The sequence below is a fragment of the Tenrec ecaudatus genome, chromosome 2 (genome assembly GCF_050624435.1).
Source record: "Tenrec ecaudatus isolate mTenEca1 chromosome 2, mTenEca1.hap1, whole genome shotgun sequence".
Classification (NCBI taxonomy): Eukaryota; Metazoa; Chordata; class Mammalia; order Afrosoricida; family Tenrecidae; genus Tenrec; species Tenrec ecaudatus.
Genome location: NC_134531.1, coordinates 187,002,549 through 187,029,387, shown reverse-complemented (window position 1 = coordinate 187,029,387; position 26,839 = coordinate 187,002,549). Strand labels below are relative to the sequence as shown.

General features: G+C 44.4%; 1 protein-coding gene and 1 non-coding gene across 3 annotated transcripts in view; both read right to left on the bottom strand.

The window, feature by feature from the left end:
* Window positions 1-668: 668 nt before the first annotated feature.
* Window positions 669-26,839, bottom strand: part of ATP6V0E1 (ATPase H+ transporting V0 subunit e1) — a 41,158-nt gene continuing 14,987 nt past the window's right edge. Inside the window, exons 3-4 of one of the 2 annotated variants that reach the window (XM_075541957.1) lie at window positions 10,648-10,782; window positions 669-1,174 (exon numbers count right to left, since the gene is read on the bottom strand). In XM_075541957.1, coding sequence (XP_075398072.1) covers window positions 10,689-10,782 — 94 coding nt within the window. In that variant the 3' untranslated portion in view covers window positions 669-1,174; window positions 10,648-10,688. The other variant, XM_075541958.1, reaches the window with a different exon arrangement.
* Window positions 24,761-24,924, bottom strand: LOC142442172 (U1 spliceosomal RNA). Its single transcript, XR_012783403.1, has one exon. It is a non-coding gene; the product is annotated as a U1 spliceosomal RNA (small nuclear RNA).

The following is a 26,839-nucleotide window of genomic DNA, read 5'->3' as shown; positions in this document are numbered from 1 at the left end:
AGGAAATGAAAGGAGGACAGTCACTTCTCCTTGAAACTCGCTTTGGTCTTAAGAATAGCAAAGGAATGAGTTCAGACAGTTTGGGAGGGTTAGAAAAGTACTAACTGAAAAACAGGAAACCCATTCTTGGCTGGCTGTCAAAAAGCCATGAGCCGGTGTGGATTCAGATTCATTTTCAATTTCTTTGAACTAATTAAGCCCCAAATTAGTGAATTACTGAGATACCTGCTATCAGAACTCAAAATAACAATTCCCTCATCCCCAGGGCTTAGTAATCACTCTGGATTTTTAGGCCATCAGAACAGGGAGGTGCTGGTCCCAAGCCAGCAGCATCCACTGGGTTTCAGCCTCTACCTGCTCACACTGCCTTCCCTCTTTCTGCGGATGCTAACCCACCACGGCTTGTGCTATTCAGTCCTGTGTACACCTACCTCATCTCTCCAAGTACGCTCTTCAACTTGCATGGGCCCCAATGGACACATTTTTTATTCTTCTGGTGACTTTCGTACAATAGGCGCTCAAATGATTAAGCCAAATACTTACCAGTATCTTTGGGTGTGTTAAACCAATGACCGGGGTTATACATCCAACCTAAGTTTAGCTTACAAAACCATCTTTTAAACGGATTATTATAAATGAGCTTTATAAACACCAAAACCAGATTTCCGTAGAGGACAGAAAAATCATTTATTCCAGAAGATGGCAGAAATAAGAAATTCATTCCCAAAACAGAGTTTGGGGTGGTTCTATCACAGTGTGGGCAGATCTTCCCTCTGAGCATGGTTTCCTGTTGCCCCAGTGGAGTTGCTTCTGCCTCAAAGCCATTTCTGGGTGGGTCTTGAACTCTTTGCTGCCCTTATTGTTATGAATGGGCAGAGGGCCATCTTCAAATCCACAGGTTCCAAAGAGAGGGCAAGGTCTTTGCCCCAAGAAGAGCACCTATTTCAGAAAAGTGCATACATAATTTGCGAAATCGGCACAGTGTAGGTGAAGTAGGCACAAAATTCATCGAAGTGTTAAAAAGGTGGCAGGAAGAAAATACTGCGCTTCCGAATAAGACCTTCAAGGTGAGGTGAATGTCTTTTGTAAGGCAGCTGATGCTCAAATAGGCAGATCAAGGAAGGTAGTCTGGGTTCGGAGGTGATTTTGCATCAAGAGGAATTCTCTTTGTGACCTGAAAAATAAAGCCATTCTAGTAACTGCCCCTGATCTTCCTTGGGAGGGGGAGATGTCAACATCAAAGAAGTCAATCAGCTCAATCATGTACAATATGGAGGTTTCCAACAAAGACTTGAGTGGAAGGCAGGCTCAACAAATGTACACATTTGGGTAGGTTTTGCTGGGCTGTGTCAAAAAAAAAAAAAAAAGACCAATTACCCAGGACATTGCTACACTGAGGATCACACATACTGGGTTGACTGGGTGATAGGAAGTACCAAGTAGTAATAACTTTACTTGGGTTTCAAGAATTGTTAAAGTTCTCTTCCCCTCTGGTGGCAACTCTTCTCCTGTGTCAGATTCCCAAAGGGCAAGCTCCTTGTCTTATTCTTGGTGCTCCTGGCTCCTCCTCATTTGCTATTCTTGCTACTACAAACGTAGGTGACAAACAAGGAGCCCTTTTTCTAGAAGCATAAAGAAACACCACCCTTGTAAAGCTAGCAAATATTTAAAACAGGCTGCTCCGCACTTGAAGCTGCTAGCGGTGGTCTCATCTGGGTTAGGATAAGGCCATAGGGGGAGGGGGAAGGAAGGGGAAGCAGGGAAAGTCACTTTACAAATTCCTTTATCTAGAGTGAATGTTTAACTTTGATATACATTTATAGAAACCTTAATACGTCTATATAAAGCTACATATGCTACTTTTGAAATTGGGAGGGCGGACAGCGAGGAAAGAAGAATTAAATAAATATGAAGGGGCTTCAAAAAGTTTGTGGGAAAATGGAATTGAAAGAGAATGGTTTCTTTGTAAAGCAATTTATGTGCAAGGCCTGAGCTGATGTAAAAGAAAATAATACTGGCTGTGGTCACCCAGTGTGCCTGGGCATCAAGCAGCAGGCTACGGGCAGAGTGCTAGGGAGTGTTGGACGGGAGGAGAGGTTAGTTAAAATCAGATGAGATCTGGAGTACAGTGGCCACATCTGGCAAGACCAAAGGCCCAGCAGCCTGTAGAGACTGATGGTCCCTTTAGGTTTTTCAACCAGTGGAGGAACCACCAGGAGAACCCACAGCTCAGTATGGTAAAGCCAAAGGGGTCCTAGACACCAAGTCTAAAGTGCCCGGATTTGGTGTGAAGTCTTACTGGGGCACTCCACAATAGAATGCCCCAGACTACTAGAAGCTTACTAAGGCAGACACTGCAAACAAATAACTCTAATTCAAGATGTAATTAGAGGGCCAATTTTACAGCAGGCTAGAAAAATAACCACATCAGTGTAGGGAGGAGCAATTACCAGAGCCACTTCTTTCTTGTGGTCTGAAAGCCTCAAAAATCCCTCTTCTTTTAATTCTCATTTCCTGTTTCCCTGTGCAGACAGGCACGAAGTCCCTCCCTCAGCACAGCTTTGGGCTCCCAGCTGATCCTGAACTTCATTTGAGAATACTCAAGTGTGAATACAGATGTTCTCTGTGTTAATTTTCTACTCAGAGAGTACTGATTAAACCTCCTCATTCTATAGGCCTGTTTTTCTTAGGTCAAATGAACAATTACAAAAGGACAACCATTAGAAGCAACAAAGGTCACATGGAAGAAGCACACCAGCCTGTGTGATCACGAGGTGTTGAAGGGATCAGGTATCAGGCATCAAAGAACAAAAAATCCAATCAATATGAATGAGGGGGAGTGCAGATTGAAGAACCAAGACCCTCCTGTAGGCAACTGGACATCCCCTTACAGAAGGGTCACAGGGAGCCAGTCAGGGTGCAGTGTAGCAATGATGAAACATACAACTTTCCTCTAGTTCTTAAATGCCCTCCTCCACCCTATCATGATCCCAATTCTACCTTACAAATCTGGCTAGACTAGAGGATGTACAGATAGGAACTGGAAACACAGGGAATCCAGGGCAGATGATCCCTTCAGAACCAGTGTTGACAGTGGCAATACCAGGAGGGTGGAGTGGAAAGAGGGAACTGATTAAAGGGATTTATATATAACCTCCTCCCTGGGGGGTGGACAACAGAAAAGTGGGTGAATGGAGACGTTGGACAGTGTAAGATATGGCAAAATAATATATAAATTATCAAGGATTCATGAGGGAGGGGAACAGGGAAGGAGAAAAAATGAGAAGCTGATACCAAGGGCGCAAGTAGAAAAAAAATTTTTGAGAATGATGATGGCAACAAATGTACAAATGTTCTTGACACAATGGATGTATGTATGGATTGTGATAAGAGTTGTAAGAGCCCCCAATAAAATGATTTTTTTAAAGGGAAAATCACAACTTCATGTTTGAAAAAATTACATGGGACTGGGGATAACCTTCACTTAAGCTCAAATGTGAATGATCATTGGGTTAAGTATGACAGGGCTGTGTGGCTTGCTTTGGAAGTGCATTGAAGGCAGCAAATACTCTAACTGGATCTGTTACAAAATGACTATTGAGAAGCTGAAGGTAGAGATCTCAATGAAAGGGCTCATGTTCTCATTTTGTTAAAAAAGAAAATCACTCAAACCAATAACCAAACCCACTACCATGGAGTCAATGCTGATTCATAGTGACCTTGTAGACTAGGGTAAAACTGCCCCTTTGAGTGTCATCAACTGTCAGTCCCCAGCTCCAGAGATGAATATTCCAATCGTGTGGGCTTAAAGGGACCTCAACTTACAGGGACACAGTCCACAGGCTAGGCATCCCACAGGTAGTGTACCCCTTTAAACTGAGGCACAGAACAAGCAAGCCATTTATCCTTCTGCCCTTCAGTTAATCCTACTTGTGTTTATCGGCCAGGCTGGCACAATAAACTATAGCAAAGACTAACCATTTACAGAAGTAGCAAGCTCCGTCTTTGTCCTGAGGAGCTGGCTGGTGGTTGACCTTGTGGTTAGCAACCCAACTTGTCACCACTATGCCACCAGGGATCCGTGTAAGAGATACACTAGGATGTAGACAAAACTGAGAATGGAGATGACGTAAAAATACTAAGACCAGAACCAGGAAACCTGTTCAAGGAAAGTTAAGTGATTATATTTTTTAAAGACATATAGGCTTAATTTCACTTTTGCCTTTTGCAGTGGATCACTTTTGTATGGCCTTTTCCACAAAGGTCTTATAACTTTGCTCAAACCACTGGGGGGGACTGTGAAAATGCGGTACCTGTGGCGCAGGCCAGGGATTGGACAGCTTTCGAATACGGCAAAGACAGTCATGGGGCTCTTGTGTGTGATGAAGAGATGTATGGAACCTTACTAAGAGACTGTTACTAAGAGACTGTTTCGTTTTTCCATCCCATTAGGCTTAGAATGGGCCGTCTGAGGTGTCCAGAGGGGACCTCCCTACCAAGAAGAAAGAGTGAGGCGGGAAGGGTGTCCTTTGAACCTACTATCTCTCTGCCAAGACCTTCCGAGGCCCACGTGAGAGAGACTGAAGACTGGAGATGACAAGAAACAATGACAGAGAAAGAGTAGCAGCAGGACCAGAAGCCCCACAGGAAATGGTACGGTAAGCTTCCCGGCCCATCAAGTAAGAAAGCTGAGCACCTTCAGGTATAAGACAGGTAGGTGCTGGTGGAGTGGCATGTTTTTGGTCATTGGCCAGAGGAGCCAGGCTCACGAACTCACAGAGCTCTAGAAAACTGAGCAGCTTTGGGCTGAAGCTCACTCACAGAGTGGGGTGCCTCTGGGCACTTGTCAGTGCAGCTCAAGAGCTTTGTAACGCCTGCCTGAAGGGGGCAACGGTGGGGCCAAGGCACCGGGAGACACTTGTCTGTAGGGCACAGCTAAGAAACTGTCCTGACCAAAGAATGCAAAGGGAATGTGGATTTAGCAATTTAAAGCAGCGTACCAAAGGAATGTGACAAAAAAATTGGGAAGCCAAGTGCTTTTAGGGATGGAAAATTTCAGCTGAAATAGAGTGACCAGGAAAAGAAGTTCAAAAGTTTGCAAGTTGGGCATGGAAAGAGATGACACCCAAGGTGCAAGAGACTGGGGGAGCTGAGGTCAGAAAGCACAAGGAGTATTCATTCACCGGGTAGTGTGTGTATTAACCGCTTATTAAGTTCATGACTATGGGAGACTGTAGAAAGCAGGGGAAGCTAGTGGGTAAGTATGAACATGGCTTGGCTGCGACCAATAAGGAGAAAAGCATAGAGACTCTGAAAGCCTACCAGGTGAGGTAAGGAGCTTGATCACGTCAGGAAGCGGGATGGTGCCTATGGATTAGTCAGGCTTATCTTTTGTGACTTACAGGATTTGGGGCGACTTTAGCAAAAGCCAACAAAAGCTGCATGCTTACAATATTTTACACAGCAATTAAGGAGCATGTACTCCCGAAAGCCAGTGAGCAAGAGTCCTCCAGTGACAAAGAGGCCTGCTGTGACCCCTGGGCAACAGCTCGAGGCTTCCGGAAAGAGCGGTCCTCTGTTGCAGGAAGACACGCAGGGTTGTATTCTGCAGAGATGGGCACACCAGATCGGGAGTCGGTGTGCTAATTCTGAGCAATGGGGATCTGGGCCAGAAATTAGGGTGCGAAGGAGTGGAAAGGAAAGATCAACTGGACGGAAGGAGGGGGGAAAAAGCTACCACTGGATTCTAATCCTAATAAAGAGGACATCAGTAATGGAAACTGACACACATCTGAGGCTGAAGTGGCAGGAGCTGTGTGTTCAGGCTGAGGCATAGTTATAATCTCTAGCCACAAACTCCTGTACCATCTCACTTTCCTCACTAGTGCCTTCATCCCACCTCCCACACCCCCAGCTGACCACAGGTGCCTTCAGAGCTTACAGCCTTCTTTACCTGCCCCTCTCGGGAACACACCAGGCGCACCCAGACATGTTTGCGATGCACCGGAGCTCCCCCAGAGGAGAAGCCTATTTATTACCAATACCTTTTCATCACTCTCCTGTCCCAGACTTTATAATAAAATAGGATTTCCACTCCTAAGACGCCTGTAGACTGGAGAGCTGGACCATGCATAATAGACTTGGGGTGACTTTATGTGTGTCCGAGTAGCACTGTGCTCTTCTGGAACTTCACCAGGGCCTTTTCCCCCAAGAGCCTCTGGGTAGATTCAACCTGCTCAAAGTGCTTGGCAAGAGTGGTCATTCAGGGGGGAGCGGGGAAGGGAAAAAAAAGAGGACCTGATGCAAAGGGCTTAAGTGGAGAGCAAATGCTTTGAGAATGATTGGGGCAGGGAATGTATGGATGTGCTTTATACAATTGATATATGTATATGTATGGATTGTGATAAGAGTTGTATGAGTCCCTAATAAAATGTAAAAAAAGAAAAAGAAAAGAAAATGATTTAGGGCAAAGAATGTACAGATGTGCTTTATACAACTGATGTATGTATATGTATGGATTGTGATAAGAGTTGTATAAGCCCCTAATAAAACATTTAAAAAAAAAAAAGAGTGGTCATTCGAACCCACCAAGAGGGGCCCTGCTCAAAGGGTCTGGTAGTTTGCTTCCCCAAAGGCCAGAGCTCTTAGAAAGTCTGTGTGTGGCTCTTCTATGAAACACAGGTGGTTCCTCGAGTTGGGATCACCCCAATAGCAACAGTGCTGTTTGGAGGAGGGCAGCGCATGACAAGGGTGTAGTCCACCAGTTAGCTTGCAGGACACCGAACTGGAAACCAAATCCACTCTAAGCAGACTGTCCTAGCACCACAGCCCTCCAGGCTGTAGGCGAATGAGACACGGACGTCCAACTCAGGAGGTGACACTGAAGAGCTGGGGAAGAAGTCAAGGCTGGGTACTGGGCAAGACTGCCAGCCAATGGAATATACAAAGGGGCTTCAAAAAGTTCGTGGGGAAATTCCATTATCTTCAAATTCCATAAAGATTTTCCATAAACTTTTTGAAGCCCCCATCACAGAATGAGCTACAAATTAGCCTATCATTATTAACTGTGGTTTAGATTTTCAATGCATGAAAACAACAAAAAACACAGTGATTAAAGTAATGAAATTTAAGTAACAGAGAACCACTCAAACCAATTCAATCCCATCTACACAAAATTGTCTTAAACCTTCTTGATGGCAGTTCATTTTTCCCTGGCTGGATTAGACCACCTACTTTCTACAGCCCCAAGTACAAAATCACACACCTGGGAAAGCTGGTGGGATTTCTCAATTTACAGAGCGCCCCCCTCCCCACACTCCAAAAGTGCACCCTCCTTATCCCGTGAAGACAAGCCCAGACCAGCATTGCTGCATCATCTCACCTCCGAGTGAAAGAGCAAAGTCCTGAGGGCGCTGGACTGAGCCCCAGCTTCTCTTTCTCACCAAGATAGGTAAAGTCCAGCCCTAAAGGAGTCCTGCCTGCTCTACTGCTAGACAGGTCTGCAGTGAGAGCAGCCAAGTCCCCAAGTGACAGTACAACTGTAATCGCTACTTTGACGGCACAACAGGTATGACACGACGTGCATAATTAGGGTTCTCCTGGTGGTGGCCTCCAATGTCCTCAGACTTGCTGGCATTTTCCTTTTAGAGCAGTGTTCTCAACCTTCCTAATGCCAGGACCCTTTAATACAGTTCCTCATGCTGTGGTGCGCCCCCCCCCCCCCAACCATGAAATTATTTTCGTTGCTACTTTGCAACTGTCATTTTGCTACTGTTATGACTCTGGCGACCCCTGTGAATGGGCTGTTTAACCCCCCGAAAGGGGTCACGACCCACAGGTTGAGAACCACTGTTTTAGAAGACCCTTTCATAGGAGGCTTTCCAGCAGTCTGACAGAGCTGTGGAGCTGGGTGCAAACAGCAGGAGCTGGTCAGGAAATCAGGTTACCAGACACAGGAGACTGGAAAGAAGGGGCCAATAAAAGCTCTTCTGAGCTGAGCAGCCAGAGCTGCCCAGGAGGAAATCAGGCTCAAGGACCCTACCCGGAGGCCTGAGACTGCTGCTTTGCACCCCAAACAACATTCTTGCTACCATTCCCTACTCCTGAAAGAAGACAGGAGAGCCTAATGAAAACAACAGTTTAAAGAAAGACACGAATCCGATAAAAACCTATCCAAATCCCTATGGACAAAGACAGAACTCTAGAGCTATGGACCTATCGAACCAGTAAAGGTGCATGCTGTGGAGCAGTCGCTCTCATCTTGCTGGTGAGAATAAACAGACAGCACAATCCCCATGGGAAGGGCACACAGGCAATAAAGGGAAGAATGGGAATTCCAAGACCTGACCTGTGTGTGATTAGGTAGAAGCTGAACCTATACCAAGAGGCAGCTGCTAGAACAGAACCAGGAAAACTACACAATTTGCAGTCAGGAAAGGTGGGTGGCAGGGTTGTGACCTTTCATACATACACGTACATATTCACCATACATTTTCAATGTGTGCGTCCACAAATAAATTAAGAAGCTGGACCATATGAAGAAGAGAAAGACGTCAGGACTGGAGGAAGGTTCATGAGCAACCTGGGATATGCGAACGACACAAACCTGCTTTCAGAAAGCGATGAAGTCTTAAAGGGTTTACTAATGAAGGTTACCAATGCGTAACATGACATAAAATAAAACTCCTTCCCACCAGGCCAAAACAACGTCATAAGAAGGTAACGCTGATGTCGCCAAGGATTTCATTTTACTTGAATCCTCAGTCAATGCCCATGAAAGCATCAGTCAAGAAGTTCCAACAGCATCCTGCAATGGGCCAACGTGTCTCAGACAGACCTCTTTTTTTTTTTTTTTTTTGACAGACCTCTTTAAAGTGCTGACAGCACATGTCACTTACAGGACGGTGCGCCTGACCCGCATCTTCAATCACCTCATATGCATGTGAAATTAGACCGCAGATAAGGAATGCCAAAGAAGCATTGATCTCTTTTAATCATGGTGTTAATGAATATGGAATATACCGTAGACTGACAGAAAAACAAGCAAACGCCAATGAAATAAACATTTCAAGTGACATTAGAAAATAAAATAGCATTTCGTGCTTTATTTGTTATAAGAACAAATAAAGTTGTAAAACGATCTTAGCTGAATTCAATACACTTAATACTTAGGAGTTATGTGGCATTCTGAAATGTTTATTTATTCGTTTTAAGATAATGGAAGTGTTTATGTTACTGTTGTAATGAATCAAGATTTCTTGCATATGTGAAGTTCAAGTAAGAAAAAAGCACAGAAGTTAAAAATCCTATGATATTAAATTTGAATTAGACATACTAATATGAACTCATGATTTTGTTTTTCTTTTGCAAAATAAGTATTTCCTCGCTCCGTCCACTGAAGAAGCTTAGAAGCAATCTCCCAGCAGCAATGATCGCACCGCGCTATCACAGCCGGATTTTTAAAATAGCGTTCTCACTGACAGGAACCAGGGTCAACTGGGCTGGTGGCCTCTCTAGTGAAACAAGCTTTCTTTTGGTGAGAAAAGCGGTAGAGAAACAAAGTAACTGGCTCCAAGTCAGGGTAGGAGACACACAGGAGCGGTCTGGGAAGTAAGGAAACTACCAAAGGCTAAGAAGGTCAACTTGGACAAAGATGCCACAAAGGGGAATGGTGGAACAGCTGAATATAAAAAAGGGATAATAAATTAAACTGAGTAAAAATACTGAGAAAAGATGAATGTTCTGGAAGAGTACCAATATCTCACTCTGCAACAACACAAAGAGAGAAAGGTGTACCTTGAGGTATTTCAACACTTCTGGTTGATGAGGGAAGGGAAGGTTCCTCTTTCTAGGGGCATTTCAGCTAATCAAATGGTAAAGTAACAAGAGAATTAGAAGAATGGAACATGGCACTTTCTACGGACATGGTAAGTTCAGGTTACGATCACCAGTAGGCAACGTCGGCAGATGGCAGGTGAGAAGCTCTGCACCTGGGAGGATGAGGCTGTCATTACTACAATGCACTGACCAGCCCCCAGTCATAGAAGCAAAGCATCCTGCATCTACGAAGTAAGGGGAGACCAAGTGCCTGGCACTGCCCCGGAAGTACCTCTGCCAAAAAATGGTGAACCTGGATCAAATCAAGCACCGAGAGCTAACTCCCAATTAGTGACATGATGAGAACAGAGGAACAAATTAGCATACCGAAGGGAAAAAAAAGGAGGAACAAATTAAAGACGGGTTGCACCGTCGCAAAGCCAGTAAAGAAATCTTTCCACTCAGGATCAAGTGAAAGCTGCAATTTTAAGACCAATTTCCCCAAAGCACTGGTCTCCCACGAGCCAGAGTAGGCAGGAACATTCTCCATTGTAACCTGGCCGCCACTTAGAGCTGTTGGATCTTACCATGCTAATTCTCAATAATCAAACTTAATTTTGTAAATCAGACTATTTTCAATGGCAGAGTACAGCAGCCTTGAAAGGAATGTTATGGACAACCCTTGGCCTACGTGGCTAAATCATTTCTCCTCTCTGGATCGTGTCTACTTTCAGCAGACTTGTGTTACAATGGCTGTATGGTGCAGAGAAGAAGTGCAGGCACACTCTAGCTGGCTGACAGACAAAACTGCAAAGTCAAGATCGCAGTCACCTCAAAGACAGGCACTGTAGACCGGGTTGTCGTCGTCGTCTTCAGGGCCAATGGTAGTTGAGATACCAGATGGTCTCGTTTTTCAGCTGTGGTCCAAAGAGAGGGTTGAGCTGGGCCAGAATGGCAATCAGCCAACTAAAGGAATGATGGGGGAGAACAGCAACAACACAAAGTGGTGAGATCACATTGGAACACAACCCATAAAATAAAGTCAACTCTATCCGTTCAAGTCAAACCCCTTCAGTACACTTAAAAGTTCACCAAACACATGGTACTGATGGAAGCATGTCTTGTATAACAACACGTCCTAGAGAACGCACCCTGACTGCATTTTGATTCCTATCCACAAATATCCAAACTCAGTGATGCTTCATCATGGTTATCTTCTTCCTCATTATGTACCTTAATCTCTTTCCCAAGTTTGAAGATATTCTGATTTTTATATGCCTACACTTCCAAGCATGTTTACATAATCTTAATTTAATATCATTTTAACTTCCAGGCTCCGGAAATACGACTATTACTATAGTCATTCTCCAAATGCTACGGCCTGCAACCCAACCGACAGGCTCATTTTTACTAGTGCATCAGACTTTAATTTTAAGCCCATCATCCTTCAATTACTGTCTCAAAAACGTGAGTGCCCTTTTTCTAATCACTATCACCACTAAGTCACATATCTGTTGGGCCCCAAGAGAGTTGAACCAAAGAAATATTTAATGTCTTCCGCTTACTTTAAAACCTAAGTAGTTAAGTAACTGTGTAATGGACTAATTATGGAAGAAGTACAATGGTGTCACTAAGGTTAAAAGTGAAAACGCAGTCAAAATTATCTTTTAAATTATTGCATGTTGCTATTGGTTAGCTGCCATCAGATCCATTCCGATTCACAGTGATCAATGGGTTACAGAGTACAACCTCTCCATGTCGTTTTCTTGGCTGTAATCCAACTGAAGCAGGCAGGCCACTGTGGTAGCAATGAGTGAGTTTGAACTGCCCACCTTTGGGTTCGCTGTGCAGCACAAACCACTTGCACCATCTGTTGGTGCTGTGAGGTGCTGCCAAGCTGGTTCTGACTCATAATAATCCTTATATACAACAGAACAAAGCACTGCCTAGTCCTGTGCCATCCTTATAATTACTGGTACGCTTGAACTCCTTGTTGAAGCCACTGTGTCAATCCATTTCATTGAAGATTTTCTTTTCTCTGGCCCTCTGCTTTTCCAAGCATGATGCTCTTCTCCTGGCACTGGCCCCTCTTGGTAGCATGCTTAAAGGAATGCGACAAGGTTTCGTTATCTTGTTTATAAGGTTATATGGGGTGGAAGCTTTTGAAACTCTCGAGTTCTTCCCACAGAGAGCGTTCCTTCTTCGGGCAGTCTACGGTATATTCAATATTCTTCAACACCAGAATTACATTTTTGTGTACCGCTCAAAAGTTACAGAGAGATTTATACAAGATGTACTAATTCACAGGGAGCCCTGGTGAAGCAGTAGTGTAGTGCTCAACTGCTAACCAAAAGGTTGGTGACTCAAATCCACTGGCCGTGCAGCAGGAGCAAGATGTGGCAATCTGCTTCCAAAGTGATTTACAGTCTTAGAAGCCCTGGAAGGCAGTTCTACTCTGTCCTGTCAGGTCACTATGAACCGGAATCACATAGGAGGCAATGAACTTAGGTTTCTAGTTACTCATATGCTCATTGAAATGGAAGACTTGCTGAGCTAGGCCCAATAAGAACAAAAAGAAACACTGTAAGCCAATATCTGGCCATCCAGACCATTCCATGTTTACTTATGAAACAAATATTTAATGAGTACCTAGTAGCTTCCAGACCCCAAGAGCACAGAGGAGAAGACGCAGCATCCTTACTCCCATAGAGCTTCCATAATCAAAGACTGTCTGGTAGTAGGGCGTACTAGGAAGGGAAAGAAAGATGGGGGAAGGAGCAGGGAGTGATGGTGGGGAGCAAGCACTACTGTAATAGTCACAGACCTGAATGAAACATAGTCTACACCACCTGCAGGGCAGATGAACTGCTCAGACCTCCTCTCCAAAGCATATGAAGTGACAGAACTGCTCTCAATGTGGCTGGTGGGCAGGGGGGACGCTAAACTAGGTACAGCGTCCACCTACTGATCTGGGAGAATGGGTTTTAGTAAAATAATCCGACACTGCTCTCCTCTCTGCATGGAAGATAGAGACGTGCCTCTGAAGGAAAAGGAGACAGTGCCCTAATAGTCTCTGGATTTCAAATTCTCGGACAAGACTGTAAAATCAGAGGCCTATGCAGACCCAGACGGGCGATTCTCTGGTTGGATCTCTCTGCTTTCATTAACTTTCATCATAAGAATCATGCTTCCAATCAAAGGGTCAGAAAGCTGGTTCTGTTCCCGATGGCCTGGTCACCGGACAGTCAGCCAGCAACACAGCAGAAGCTTGCACCTTCCGAGAAAAGGCACCTGCCCAGGCCACCCCCGCAGAGGGGGAGGGAGGGGGGAAGGAATTTTTGTAGCAGGAAACATGACCCCTGAGGAAATCAGGCCAAAACAGATAGCACCTGCTGACTCACTTTATAAACAAAAAGGCACTTCAGATGAGATTCCCTGATTAGTACTTAGAAATAAGGTATTAAACACACACACAGAGAATGACAGAACTTGTAGTTGAGGTTTAACATCTAGCTGATACTATAAAAAAAAGAAGAGCAGGCTAGCTCAGGCAGACAAACTGAGATGCTCAGTGACTGCAGTGAACACAAATGGTGCAGAGCTAAGAGTCATGGAAAATTCCACACAAACCTAGGATTTCCCCAACCCCAGTAAGCAACGGAGGCCGCTGACAGCAAAAACAGCCACCCGCATTATCGGAGGCACAGAGATAGATAATTTACCAATGTTTAGAAATACTTTTAAAAAAAAAGTATAACCTAAGCCCGCTCCTGTCTCCTTTCATCACCAAAAAACAGTCCCCCAGCACTTTGCTTCACTCTTTGTAAGTTGTCATTCTCAACCCTGGCTGCACAGGAGCATCACACAACAGCTTTTTAAAAAACAACAACAAATGTTGCTACACGTCAAACCAACCTTTTACTTCAGTTCAGGGAACGGAGGCAGAGAAAGGCTAAATGATCTGTCTATGGTCCTAATACTAATTAAACAGCAGGCAGTGGTGGCACCGGAGTAAGCATTGGGCTGCTGACCACAAGGCCGGAGGGTCAAACCCAACAACAGGTACTCAGGAGAAAGAGGAGGCTGTTTGCTCCTGCAGAGATTTACAGCCTCAGAAACCCCGTATAAGATCGACTTGACAGCAGTGGGTTTGGGTGCTTTAGACCCAAAACTGAGGAGTCCTGGTGGCACAGTGGTTACGCATTGGGTACTAACGGCAAGATTAGCAGTTCAAAAGCACCTAGAAAGAGCTAGTCTGGAAACTCACAGGGGCAATCCTCCCCTGCCTGATAGGGTCACTATGAGTCAGCATCGACTTAATGGCAGTGAGTTTGGTTTGGGGGAGATTAGAGACGAGGAGTTCCTACTACAGAAAGCGACCTTCTGAGACAGGCGAGCATCTTAGGACTCGCAGGGAGCTTCATCTCAAAGGCTTGGGGGTTGCGGAACCAAGCTGACCTATCAGCTGACCCTGCTTATGGCCACCGTAAGCCTTCGTAAGTAAGACGAGGACCGAGTATCAGTAGGAAGCAAACCCACTTTGCTTGCTCAGGGCCATATCCAGAAGTGTTTCCCAATTTAATTTTACGAACTATTTTTTATTGTTTTAGGGCAAGCCAAAAATTCTACTTAAGGAGGCCCCAACAAACCACAGCTCGAGACAATTCATTAGGCAACAACCCAGGCATGCTCATTTGGAATTTTATGAAGGAATTTTCCTCCTCTTGTCAGCTGAGCTCTTTGCCTGACCTTCCAACTACTGACTGACTTAAAATTTCCCTTTGCAGCTGATAAACACGATGGAAAACTGGAGGGGAAGAAAATCCACTCTGCACTGATGGAAGTGGGTGGAGGAAGAGATCATATTCCAATGAATCTATTACTTCATGTGTACAAGAAAAGGGAACTGAATGTACCCTTCCCATTTGCCCAAATGGTTCCACATGTCTCCGCAGCCTGAACTCCAGTCTAGAATGGAAACATCTGAGAGGATTTCAACCTCAGTCGTGGTGCCAGGGCACCTCTCAGAACCACCTCAGCCATGGCACTGGGGCACGTCTCAGAGAACCGCAAGGCTGGAAAGGCCCAAGGTCAAGTCCGTGCTCTCAAGTCCATTTGGACTCAGGAACTGGCTCAGAAGTTTCCCATGCTGTACTTTTTGCAGGAGCAGCTTGTCAGGTCTCTTCTCACTTGGCATGGTTGGTGTGTTGCAAACACTCCCCTCTGGGCTAGAAGCCACGTGCTTAACTACTGTGCCACCAATGTTCCCTAGAGCCAGGGCAGGAAGGGAACCCAGAACTCCTGAGTCCCATCACCCCAGGCTGGTTCTGTATGGTACGAAGCTCCCTCGAGGGTCCTAGTCTATGCAAGGGCCAAACTTCAAGCCAGGCACTGGGGGTGCAAAGATGAACTGACAAAAGAACCATCCTTGAGGGGCGGTCAGATGGCAAGAAACTGTTAGGTAGAAAGGGACAGGACAGGGGTTGTCTCTCTCCATGCCTGAAAGCCCCCTACAGGAGGCTGGAAGAGTATCAGGCAAGCCCTTAGGCAGCCATATAAAGAGTAACTGGGCAGCCCAAACTAGGCCCAGGTGGGTTTAATTCAACCAATGGAGTCAACCAATACTTTCAACCACACCTCCCAGCCAGACGCTGCAAATACCTTGACCTCAAGACTGTCCCCCAGGCCTCTTCTTCTTCGCCCCTGCCCTGTGTCCACTCGGCCGTGCTTTGACATGCCAAGGTCTCCCTGGCACTCAGTCTCACAAGGTTGCCTGTAAAACCTGAAATTTCTTCTTGTCCTTTATAAAAACCCATTTGAATAACAAACCAAGCTTCAGCATGAATTCTTTCTCGTGCGAAGCCAAGAACCTAGGTATTTCCCACCCAAGAAATCTAATAAAACCAGGGCAGTATGGAGTGTGCTTTGGGGGGTTGAGGGGCTCTGGAACAGTGCTTTCCTGCTACAAACACTCCCTGGCCACCTACCACGAGCTCAGCTCAGCTCTTGGCTATTAGAATTCTCCAAGCATGAAACATGCCCTCCCCACAGCAAAGGCCCAAACCCAGCTTTCTCAAGCCTTGCTTTGTCCTTTTTGTTCCACATCCAGATAGGGAACAGGGAACAAAGGCTACTTCCCGTGACGCACAGATCAAGCGATAGCTGCTCAGCTGCTTTGGAGGTTGGAATGGGGAAGTCCAGCTAGCACCTCTCTTCTGAGCCACTGTCCCTCCCACTGAGGCCGCGGGGAGGCAGGAGCCTCAGAGAGAGCAGACAGGCTGAGCGTGATTTGTCCTGTCTCCACAGAGATGACCTCTGGCAATGCCGCGCAGTCTATCTCAGCAGCACAAACACTCGAGGGCTGCAGCGTTAGTAGATACTACCAGACAATCGGGGATTCGCTATCTGAGGAGGCCAGATTTTTGTTCTCGCTAGATCACACCACAGTGGAGTGACTCCATATGGGACCTAATCATGCTGAGCCTTGGTTACCTCTTCTGTAAAATGCCAGTAATAATTTCCATCTCAGTGTTAAAAATAGAGACAATATCGTGTAAAGGGTTCTGTGGGGCATCTACAAAGTAGATGTTCAAACCACACTAGCTATTCTTCTTTCTCTGTGAAGACAGTTAAAACCTCATTCAAGCACAGAAGGACATACAAGCTAGGGATGATAAAGGGGTTTGTCTTGTAGCACTGAGTCACTCCCATCTCTGCTACCTCTCACCCCCACTCACTCCTACAGCAGTAGGCAAGCGTCTCAGAGGTCGTCCCAAGGTCTGACCTGGTGTACACATCCTGTATAACCACAGACTGTAAGTAAGCATGGTGGAAGTGTCACTACCATGACAAGACTGTCATCTGGCTTTCAGCAAGGGCAATCACCCTGAGAACCTGACCTAATCACTGAGCCTTTAATAGGGACGGACTCTTCCTTAACTGTGTGTCACTTTGGAATTTATTTTCTCTCCACTCCAAACGCACCCTGTAAAATGGACTGTGTGATGAGTTCCTTGGACTGTTTCTCCTTTAAAGTAAGCACGATGTTATGCTTTCTCAGTAGAGGGCGCTCTCGGGCTGGAGGCCAGAAGGCGTGAGCGCCTTCCCTGTAGCCTGTCCAGACTTGGGCCCAGAGTTTGCCACCTTGCCCCCTGGGCCCGCAATCACCTTGCTGCAGCTCTGTCAACACGGGAGCAGTCAACCTGCAGGGGCTGCATGTTTTGCAGGCCTCTTGACCCTTTTCCACAGAATACAGCCCACTGCTTGCCCAGCAATTCCAAACAAACTTTGGCCAGGCCCAGGGAATTCCACTATCCGGTGAGCTGAACTTCATCTTCTCCAACAAAGTATGAACCCCATCCCAAGTTTGTCCTTCCTGAAGGGCTCTCCATCAGCCTCAGGGTACCACAGGTCACTGCTATAACCTACTATCAAGTTGACTCCAACTCAGGGCAACTTCATGGGCAACAGACACACAGTTTGGTCATGTGCTACACTCACAATTGCCATCATGGTAGCCATTGTGCCAATGCATGTCACTATGGGTCTCCCATGCCCTTGCTAGCCCTCTACCTCACCAGACACGGTGTCCTGCTCCACCAATTGGTCCCTCCTGATGACAGGGCCAAAGCAAGTGAGTTCAACAATGTTGGGGTATCAGAGGGAATTTCCTTCTATTTTACAGCTATTCATTTACCATAGTTAATAACAAGTCTTCATGATAAACCATCTTTGTTTAACTTACTGACAGTTTCCATCTCCTTTGAGCTCCACATTGCTACAGGCTAAGAAAGATCCAACGTAAAGGAGACTCTGTTGCTGGCTCTGAAGGAAATGCAAGGCGCCTCTAGGAGTGGAGCGCAGCCCCTTGCTATCTGATAGTCAACAAGGAAATGGGAACCGCAGTCCTACAGCCGCAGCAGCTGAATTCTGCTACAGCCATGTGAGCTTACAAGAGGAAGCCACGCTCCGGATGAGAAAGCACAAACCATTTCCCACTAACCTATGCCACCCCATTTCCCCATGGCTCTTTCACTACTCCACTAAGAAAAAGAGCTGCTTTTGCCAGCTTGAATTTAAGTTTAGCCTAGCTTGAATTCCTTCTCATCCTCCCATACTCACTCTCTATGCCAAACCTTCCTGCTCACAGTCCACAACAATCCTCTTATTTGCTAAATGATAAAGAAAAAGATTATACTCAGTAAAATTAAAATGTCTATATAGCAAGCACAGATAAGTCAGGTACCTAATATTTCTCTCCCACTTATCAACAACCAAAAATGTTCAGATAAAGTATGAGCATTGTACATGTCTCCACAAGCTGAAAAGGCTATAAGCAATTCTCAGGTCAAAAAGAATTCGGTGAAGGCAGGTACTCAGAGAGGAAACTGAAGTGCCCGCAGGGTGTGTTCCACACACAAACATCAGCATGCAGCAAACCAGATGGACGTGAGCCTCCACTTTCAGACCTCACTGGGCACAAGAATAGGACACCAAGTCCAGGGCCCATCCAGGGCAGAAATCTGTGTACACACACACACACACACACACACACACAGACACACACACACAGACACACACACAAATCAGATAAAACCATTCATAAGGGAAACACTAGAAAAATCAACAGTCTCAAATCCAGGCTCTAAGACAAAAGAAGAAAACAAAGTCACTGAGAACTAGCCTCCTGAAAGTCTGCACCTCAAATACATACTACATAGAGGGTCTCAAAAAAACAGATACCAAGAATGCCATTAATCCCAGCCTGATGATGGCCCTAGACACATGGAAAAGGCAGCGAATCCCTTCTGAAGAACCCTCAAACGTACAAAAAAGCGAAAATACAGGGCAGGGGAAATAGGTCAGAGTAAAACATGACTAAACAGCTACAGAAACAAGGGACCATGTGACGGCCAACAAAACCAGACAGCAGACTCCGATCTGCACAGCCTTCAGATAGCAGAATCACAGGGTACAGACTCCAGCTGAACTAAAGGAGCCCTGTGGCACCCTGGGTAGGTGTTGCACTGCTAACCACAAGCGTGCCACCAGCCAGATCTTGGGAGCCGGATGAGATAGTCAGGACAATCTCATAAAGATGTACAGTCTTGGACACTCTATCGAGGGTCACTATGAGGTGGAGTTAACTCAATGGAAGTGAGTCTGCAGGGTAGGTTTGTGTTTGTTTGTTTAAACTAAATTATGCCCATTATGTTTTCACAAATTAAGTTTTTTAATTTGCATAAAACAAGATCAAGAGACTGATCAAGCAAAGATGTAAATGACACAAAAAATCATTTCTATAGAAATGAAAACTAAACACCTACACACCAACAGGCAAGGCATGAGGTTCTGGTCACAGCAGCGTAGCTTGTCCCAGGCGTACTTCACCATTCCATTAATTGTCAAAAACTATTTGCTGTTCGGACTAGAGTATTCACCAGGAGCTCTGATGGTGAAATAGGCTCCAGGTTGAGCCACCAACCACAAGTTGGTGGTTCAAACCCACCAGCTGCTCTGTGGGAGAAAGATGAGGGTTCTACTCCCATAAAGAGTTACAAACCCCAGGAGCCCTGCTGGTGTAAAGGTTACATATTGGGCTGCTAGCTGCAAGAGGTACAAACCCACAGGGTCTTTAAGAGTTGCAATTGACTTGGTGGCAGTAAGAATTTGAAAGAATCCTAAAGCAGACAGAAACTAAGGGGTATTTGACCTTAAAAGACCATAAAGCCAAAAACCTGTTGTGGTCCAGTCAATTCCAACTCATGGAGAACCCTTAAGGACAGAGCAGAACTGCCACACACAATTTCCAATACTGTTGTAGGATAATCTTCATGGAAGTGGATGGCTCCATCCTTCTCCCTCGGTGTGGTTAGTGCATTCGAACTACTGACCTTTCAATTAGCAACCAAGCATGAAGCCACTGCACCATCAGTGCTAGTATATTTACATAGCCTTTCCCCCCGAGGACACTACCCAGTCCACAGAACAGACAGGGCAGCTGGAACTCAGGCAGAAAGTTGCAGTCTTAATTGACTTGGGGCAAAGGCAGTTTCCAGAAGAGCTGGAAATTTGGGAGGGAAATCTCAGAAAGGAGGGTGTCACCAAGGGAAAGCCCTAAAACCATGTGCATCAATCCCCCTTAATTTCCTGACTGACCCCCGAACCAAGCACACCCCAGGAGAGCTCAAAGAACCTGGTGGAGACCACACCTGCAGGCTGAAAAGGTTCCACCGAGATTTCAGATGCTGTTGAGCACAAGAGCTGGAAGTTAGGGGTATTGGCTAGTCACCTCAGACTTTCTGATGAAACCCCTGAAAGGCCACCTGTTAACTAAGAATGCACTCTGCTCTAGAGACAAACTGAAAATGAGTCTCCACAAGCTTACAGTGATCAGCTAGCTAGTTACTGAACTATTCAAGAACAAGATGTAACCCTTTCCAGAGGGACCAGATGGAAGCCAGTCTCTGACATCTACAATCTCTAGCATTCAATAAAAAAGGCAAAGGGAAAGAAACAAGAAAGATGATTGTCAGTAAAGAAAAAAAGATATCAGCAACAACAGATCCTAAGTGTCAGAGTCAAGAAGCAAGAACTTTACTCTTTTCCATCTTCCCTGTTCCTCTGCTGCTGCAGCCACGAAGGTCAGTTTCAGCAGGGACAAGATTGACCCCGGACATGGATCATGGAAAAGCTTTCCAATTTCTTAATGCAAAATGCCAGTCAGCATTCCTTTCCAAGAGGAACCCTGGGCAGGGAAACTGGACTGTTTGCTACAGAAGGAAGCCCAGAAAGGGGCAATCAGAAGACATTCACAAGGAAAGAACCCGTCACGCAGTCACATTCCAGAGTGCTGGCGCTGGCCGTCTCTTGCTGATATAATAATGGCCAAGAGGAACCAGAAACCTGAAGTTAGAAAGGCCCCACAAGAACAGGCTATCACGCAGCAGCCAAGGACACACAAAAGGCAGCCGTGGCTGCTGTGGAGGTTCCTGCCCAGGCACCACCCAAACAAAGAACTGAGAAGCTGGGAACATTTCAGCTGCCGGGGTTGGTAGAAAACATAAAGTTGGCAGATAAGTTTTTCAAATAAAGTTGCAACTGTAACTCAAAAAAGAAGAAAATGTTCTAAAACTGATTGTAGTAGTGATTGTACTACACTTCTTGAAACGACCAAACCATTGAATTGTGTGATGTCTTGATTGTGCCCTAATAAAATGGTTTATATTTTTAAAAATGTTTAAAGTTATAACAGGTTAATAAATAGAGAATCTCAGAAGCTAAGTCCAATGGATTGTAGATGGCAGAAGAAACAGATGAGTCTGAAGACAGTTCACAAAAATTATCTAATGTGAAGAAATGAAGGGAATTAACATTGGAAAAAATATAAAAAATTAGCCAAGAAGAGAGAACAAAAAGCATGAAAAATAATAGGAGAAGAATAGGTGGAAAGTTCCATAAAGTTGGCAGAAGCCCAATTGGATAAATGCATAGAAAATGAAACCTACCCAATCACAGTCAACCTACTGAAACCAGAGAGGACATCCTGAGCTAGCCAGAGGACGCATTCACAGTGAGGACTGTTCAAACAACAGCCGAGGCCTCAGCGGGGAGACAAAGGAAGGGGCAAGCAAAAACCTCATCAACCCAGAATTCCATACATATATTTTGAAAAATGAAAGTGTAATAAAAACATTTCCAGAGAAAGGAATACTGAATTTCTTGCCAGCAGTCCTGCCCTACAACACACACTAAAGAAAGTTCTCCAGACAGGATATACCAGATAGAAACTCAGATCTACCAGAGGGCATGAAGAGCTATAAAAATGACAAATATGTAGACAAACATAAAGACTTTTTACTCTTAATTTCTTCTCTTTTTCTCAACAGCTTTATTGTAATATGACTGATACAAAACCATCCCCACAATCAAGATAATCGTGAACGTATATGTCGCCTCCTAAAGTTTCCTATCGTCCTTTGGTAATCCCGCCCTTTTCCCATCCTCGTGAAACCACTGGTCTGCTCTCAGTCACCACAGTAAGTTCACATTTGCTAAAGTTGTAAATGAAAAGAACCATATAGTACATGCTCACTTTTATTCAACATGAACCATTTAGCTTTCCTCATTTCAATTACTGTGGGATTTATTCATATTGCATACATCAACAGTTTGTTCAATTTTGTTGACATACTCTTAATTTCTTAATAAGACATGGAGTCTTTATAAGCAGTGTTGCCCAACGTGAATGACACCACTTGCTAGGGCGAGCGAGAACGGTCCAGGGGCTGCAAAGGCAGATCCCCCTACACTTCACCAAAGATGACGGACTAGAGCACAGGAGTTTTCATTGGCAGGGGGCGCTGAGTTTTTGTTTGTTTTTTGTTCCCAAATAAGTTTGGGAAGCTCTAGTTGAGAGCTTAGTGTTTGAACAGTAGTGTTTAAGACTAAGCTATTGGTTTTTAAACATAAGTAGATGTACAGTATATGACAGTCTGAGCACAAAGGATGGAGAGGGGAAGTCACGGAAATTACCCTACTACATGGTTGTTACATTTTACCTAATGTTTCTATAATCTCTGAATAGACTATGAACATGAAGAATGCATACTGTAATCTAGAGCAAGACTGAAAAAAGGGGACAAGAAGATACGCAGCTAAAAGCTCTTAGAAGAATCAAAACAGAACAGTAAAAACGAACACAAAAAAACCTGACTCACAAATATATCCTTAACAAGAGGTATCCCAGTAACCCAAACTCTGTTATGGAGTTGATTCCAATCTCAAAAGAAGAACAGCCAAAATGACTACCATCGTGCCAGTTCCCACTCAGGGCAACTCTCTCCATGGTCCCGAGTGTGTTCCGCTTTCCAGGAGCAGGCCGTCTCACCGTCCTGCCGTGGATAGCTGGGGAGTTTGAGCCCCAACGCTGCAAGAACAGTTCAATGCTTAGCAAAGGGGGGAATTGAGCGGGGCGCTCCACAGACAGAACGAACAAAAAATAATGAGCAAAATGGAGCCAAAGCTAGCTATATTAATAATTACATTCATTGTACTAGTGGTTGCCAAAAGTTTGTGGAAAAATATATTTGAAAGGTTACAGAATTTTCAAATGAACTCAGACAAAAAATCGAGACCCATCTGTGTGCTGTCTGCAAAAAGATACAATCTAAATATAATACACAAACTGAAAATAAAAGATTGGAAAAAATGATAGACCATGCAAATGACATCCATAAGAAAAGTGTATGACAAGAAATTCAGGACAGATAAACTCCTGAGGACCAATCATGAGAGTAGCGATACCAGGAGGGTAAGGGGAAGGTGGGGGAGAAAGGGGGAACCAATCACAATGATGGACCTATAACTGAGATAGTGGTCGATGTAAGACATGAAAAAAATAATGATTTATAAATTATCAACAGTCCATGAGGGAGGAGGGAGGGGAAGAGTTGGGGGAACTGAGCTGACGCCAGGACTCAAGTAGGGAGAAAATGTTTTGAAAATGATGATGGCAACATATGTACAAATGTGTTTGACACAATCTATGTATGTATGGAGTGTGATAAGAGCTGTAAGAGCGCTCAATAAAACGATTAAAAAATAAGAATAAAATTTAAAAGTATATGATTATTAATATAAGTAAAAGTAAAATTGAGGAGTAGGACCAGACATAAAGGGTATTTTACAATGATATACTTGTTAATTCATCATGAAGACATAATCATAAAACAAATAACAAAAAAAAGAGAGAGAGAAAGAAGAATTAAGAGAGAAAAATCCACAACTATACCTGGTGATTACTCAACAATAGAACTGAACAAATGTATAATTAATAAGGACACACTATTTAAACCACCTTGCCCTGACATTTACAGAATGCCACTCCCAGCAATCGCACACTACAAAATTTTTCAAATGCATAGCAAATGGTCAAGATAGAACACACATGGGGTCATTAAATAGCCCTCAATCTCCAAAGACTAAAATCGTATAGAGTATATTTCTGACCTCAATGAATTAAATGAAAAAATTAATATCTAGAAAAGCAACAAATACTTTGCAATTAAATATCATACTTCTGAAAACCAAGGGGTCAAAGAAATTCTGAAGGAAATTAGAAACCCCTTAAAATCAGTGAAGATGCAAATATATCACATCAGAACTTGTAAGGTACTGCTAGAGCAATGCTGAGAGGCCATCTGCATTGCATTCAATGCTTACATTAGAAAAGAAAACAGGTGTAAAACTAATGAATTGCTTTTTCACTTTAAGAAACCAGAAAACGAACAACTCAAACACAATGAAGTAGAAAAAAAAACAGAGAAAAGTAACAAAGCTAAAAACTTAGTTTTTATAAACGATCCATTAAGTTGATAATGTTCTAAAAAACTAATGAAGGGGGAAAGAGGATGATCATATATTATCAGGATCAGGCATAAAAGAGGACGCATGTCTACAAATCTCACAAATAAAGGAGGTGTTCTAGAAAATTCTCAGGGGATGAATTCCAAGGGAAGAAGGGGATGAATTCCAGGTGTGTCAAAAAGTATTGCTATAAAATCATAGAAACTTTTACCTAAAAAAATTAAAATATGAAGCTACCATTTATCTACATATCCCACGTAGGTCTATACATTTCTGAAGATGTTTCTGTCTCTCTAATCTTTCCCCCAAACAGTTCTGCATTCTTCAATTGACACGATGTCAAAATGGTAGTTTTGGCATTGAGAGACTCAAATCAAACGTTCTTTAAGTTTGGGGAACAAAACGGTCTGAAGGGGTAAGATCAGGGCCCTAGGGTAGGCATGATAAGGCTTCCCAGGAAAATTCCAGTAGATCATCCCTGACTACCCTTGAAGAATGAGTACTGTCATGATGGAAAACAATTCCTTGGTGTCAAATTTTCTGGCCTTTCTCTCATCAGTGCATTTTTTTTTTCTTTCAGGGGATAGCACGAATGCAGTCCCCCACTACCACAAATTATGCCGCTGAGTTTCCCACATTGGGGGAAATCGCAGGGGTCAGCACACCCAGAGTGCAATGGGTGAGCCTCGCCCTGGGAAAACCACCTTTGTGATCATGGTATCGCCCCTGCCAGGTAAGTATTCATCAGTACATTTTATCAATTTTCTTAAAACGCCTTCATAAAACACAAAAAACGCCTTCATAATGTGCCCTTGTCATCATCCGGTGTCCTTTGAGGTTGTCCCTTTGAAGTCTCCAAAAGAGTCACCATAACCTTCTTGATTTAAGGGGCCCACCAGACCTCTCAGTAGACTACTGCTTTGACTGGTCCCCCCGCCCCCCCGAAGACACCCTAATGAGACTCCAGCAAGCACACTACTGAGAGAGCTTGTCTGTACTGACATGTCTATAAACACATTTTGGTTGGGATAAACCCATGGAACATTAGTAGGACTACTTTTTGGCTAATCCTAGAGTAACAAACTGTGAAACAAACTACAATAAATTCAGTAGTTAAAATCTACCAGTCGCTCAGCAGAAAGATGAGGCTATCTGTTCCCATAAGAACTGACAGCCGCCTCAGAAGCCCACAGAGCAGTTCCATTCTGATCTGTGGATTTCCCAGACTGTAACTCTTTATGGGAGTAGAAAGCCTTTCCCCCCCGCAGAGCAGCTGGTAGTTTCGAACTGCTGAACTTGCTGTTCACCATCCAACAAATAATTCCTACGGCACCAGCCTTCACATTAAGGGTGAGTCAATGAAATGTTGAAACAGTATGGCTTGAGAATAAAGTTATAAAAATCCAAATGGCCCTTGGCAGAAAAAAGTTCCCCACCCCTGACCCTATAAGCTAGAGCAGAATTGCCCCACAGGGTTTCCAAGGCTGTCAATCTTGATAGAAGCAGACTGCCACATCTCTCTGGTAGAACAGATACTGGGTTCAAACTGCCTACCTTTACGCAGGCAGTCAAATGCTTAACCACTACCCCATGAGGATTCCTTCCGTTGTTGTTAGATGCCATCAAGTCAACTCTGACCCCTAGCAACACCACGTGTAACAGAACAACACACTACCCCCCAGTGCCATGCCATGCACAGGCTCTGCTGGGTCTGAGTCCATCAGTGCAGACAGCCACCGTGTCAATTCAGTTCAAGGAGGGTGTCCCTCTTTTCACACTGCCTCGCTCTACTTTACGAACCATGACGTCCTTCTCCAACCTCCAAATAATAGAAGTCGAAATTAAACATGTGCTCAGGAACTGAAATACTCCCTTGGCGGAAGGCTGAACACCATACTGTGAGAAGCAGCAGATGACTGCTCTCCCAAGATTATGGAATTGGTGGTGGCTGGCCTTTGGCTCGGTTCTCTTGCTTTGAGGGTGCTCGATGTATGGTGGCCCAGGACTACCACCTATTTATTATTTTCATGCTCTCTTTGCTTTTTATGATATGTGTTAGTCTGGCAGGTATGGTTCTGCCTTTGAGTGAGTGTTATTAAAAGCTTGCCTACCTCCCCCCAAAACTCAAAACAAAACCAACACGTGTTACACTTGTGTCAAAGGAGCGAAGTGGGTTACAAGTTGGGCTGCTAACCATGAGGCCTCCAGTTTGAACCCACAGCCAGCCCCTCCGCAGGAGAAGAGGTGAGGCTGTCTGCTTCCAGAAAAAGCTAGAGCCTCCGAAACCCGAGAGTGCAGTTCTACTTTGTTCTATAGGGCATCATGAGTTGGCATCACCTTGGTGGCAGTGAATTAGTACAGCGCTTGTGTCAAAATGATTTAGGGGTCAACTAGAATAGGCTCCTATTAACCAAAGAGGGGACCATGGAAACATCGACAAGGATATTAATTACACTGGACTGAATTTAGAGGTGAAGTATGCTTAAATGCATGCAATGATGATACTAAAACAAAACAAAAACAACGGCCATCACTGGCAATGCTAGGAAATTGTCTTGAAAAGTAGTAAACGGGAAAGCGAAGCACTTCTCCTAGTTCTCCTGTATGAGCCACTCTTCTGTTATTCAGTCAAGCACAGAGTGAATCGAGTATATTT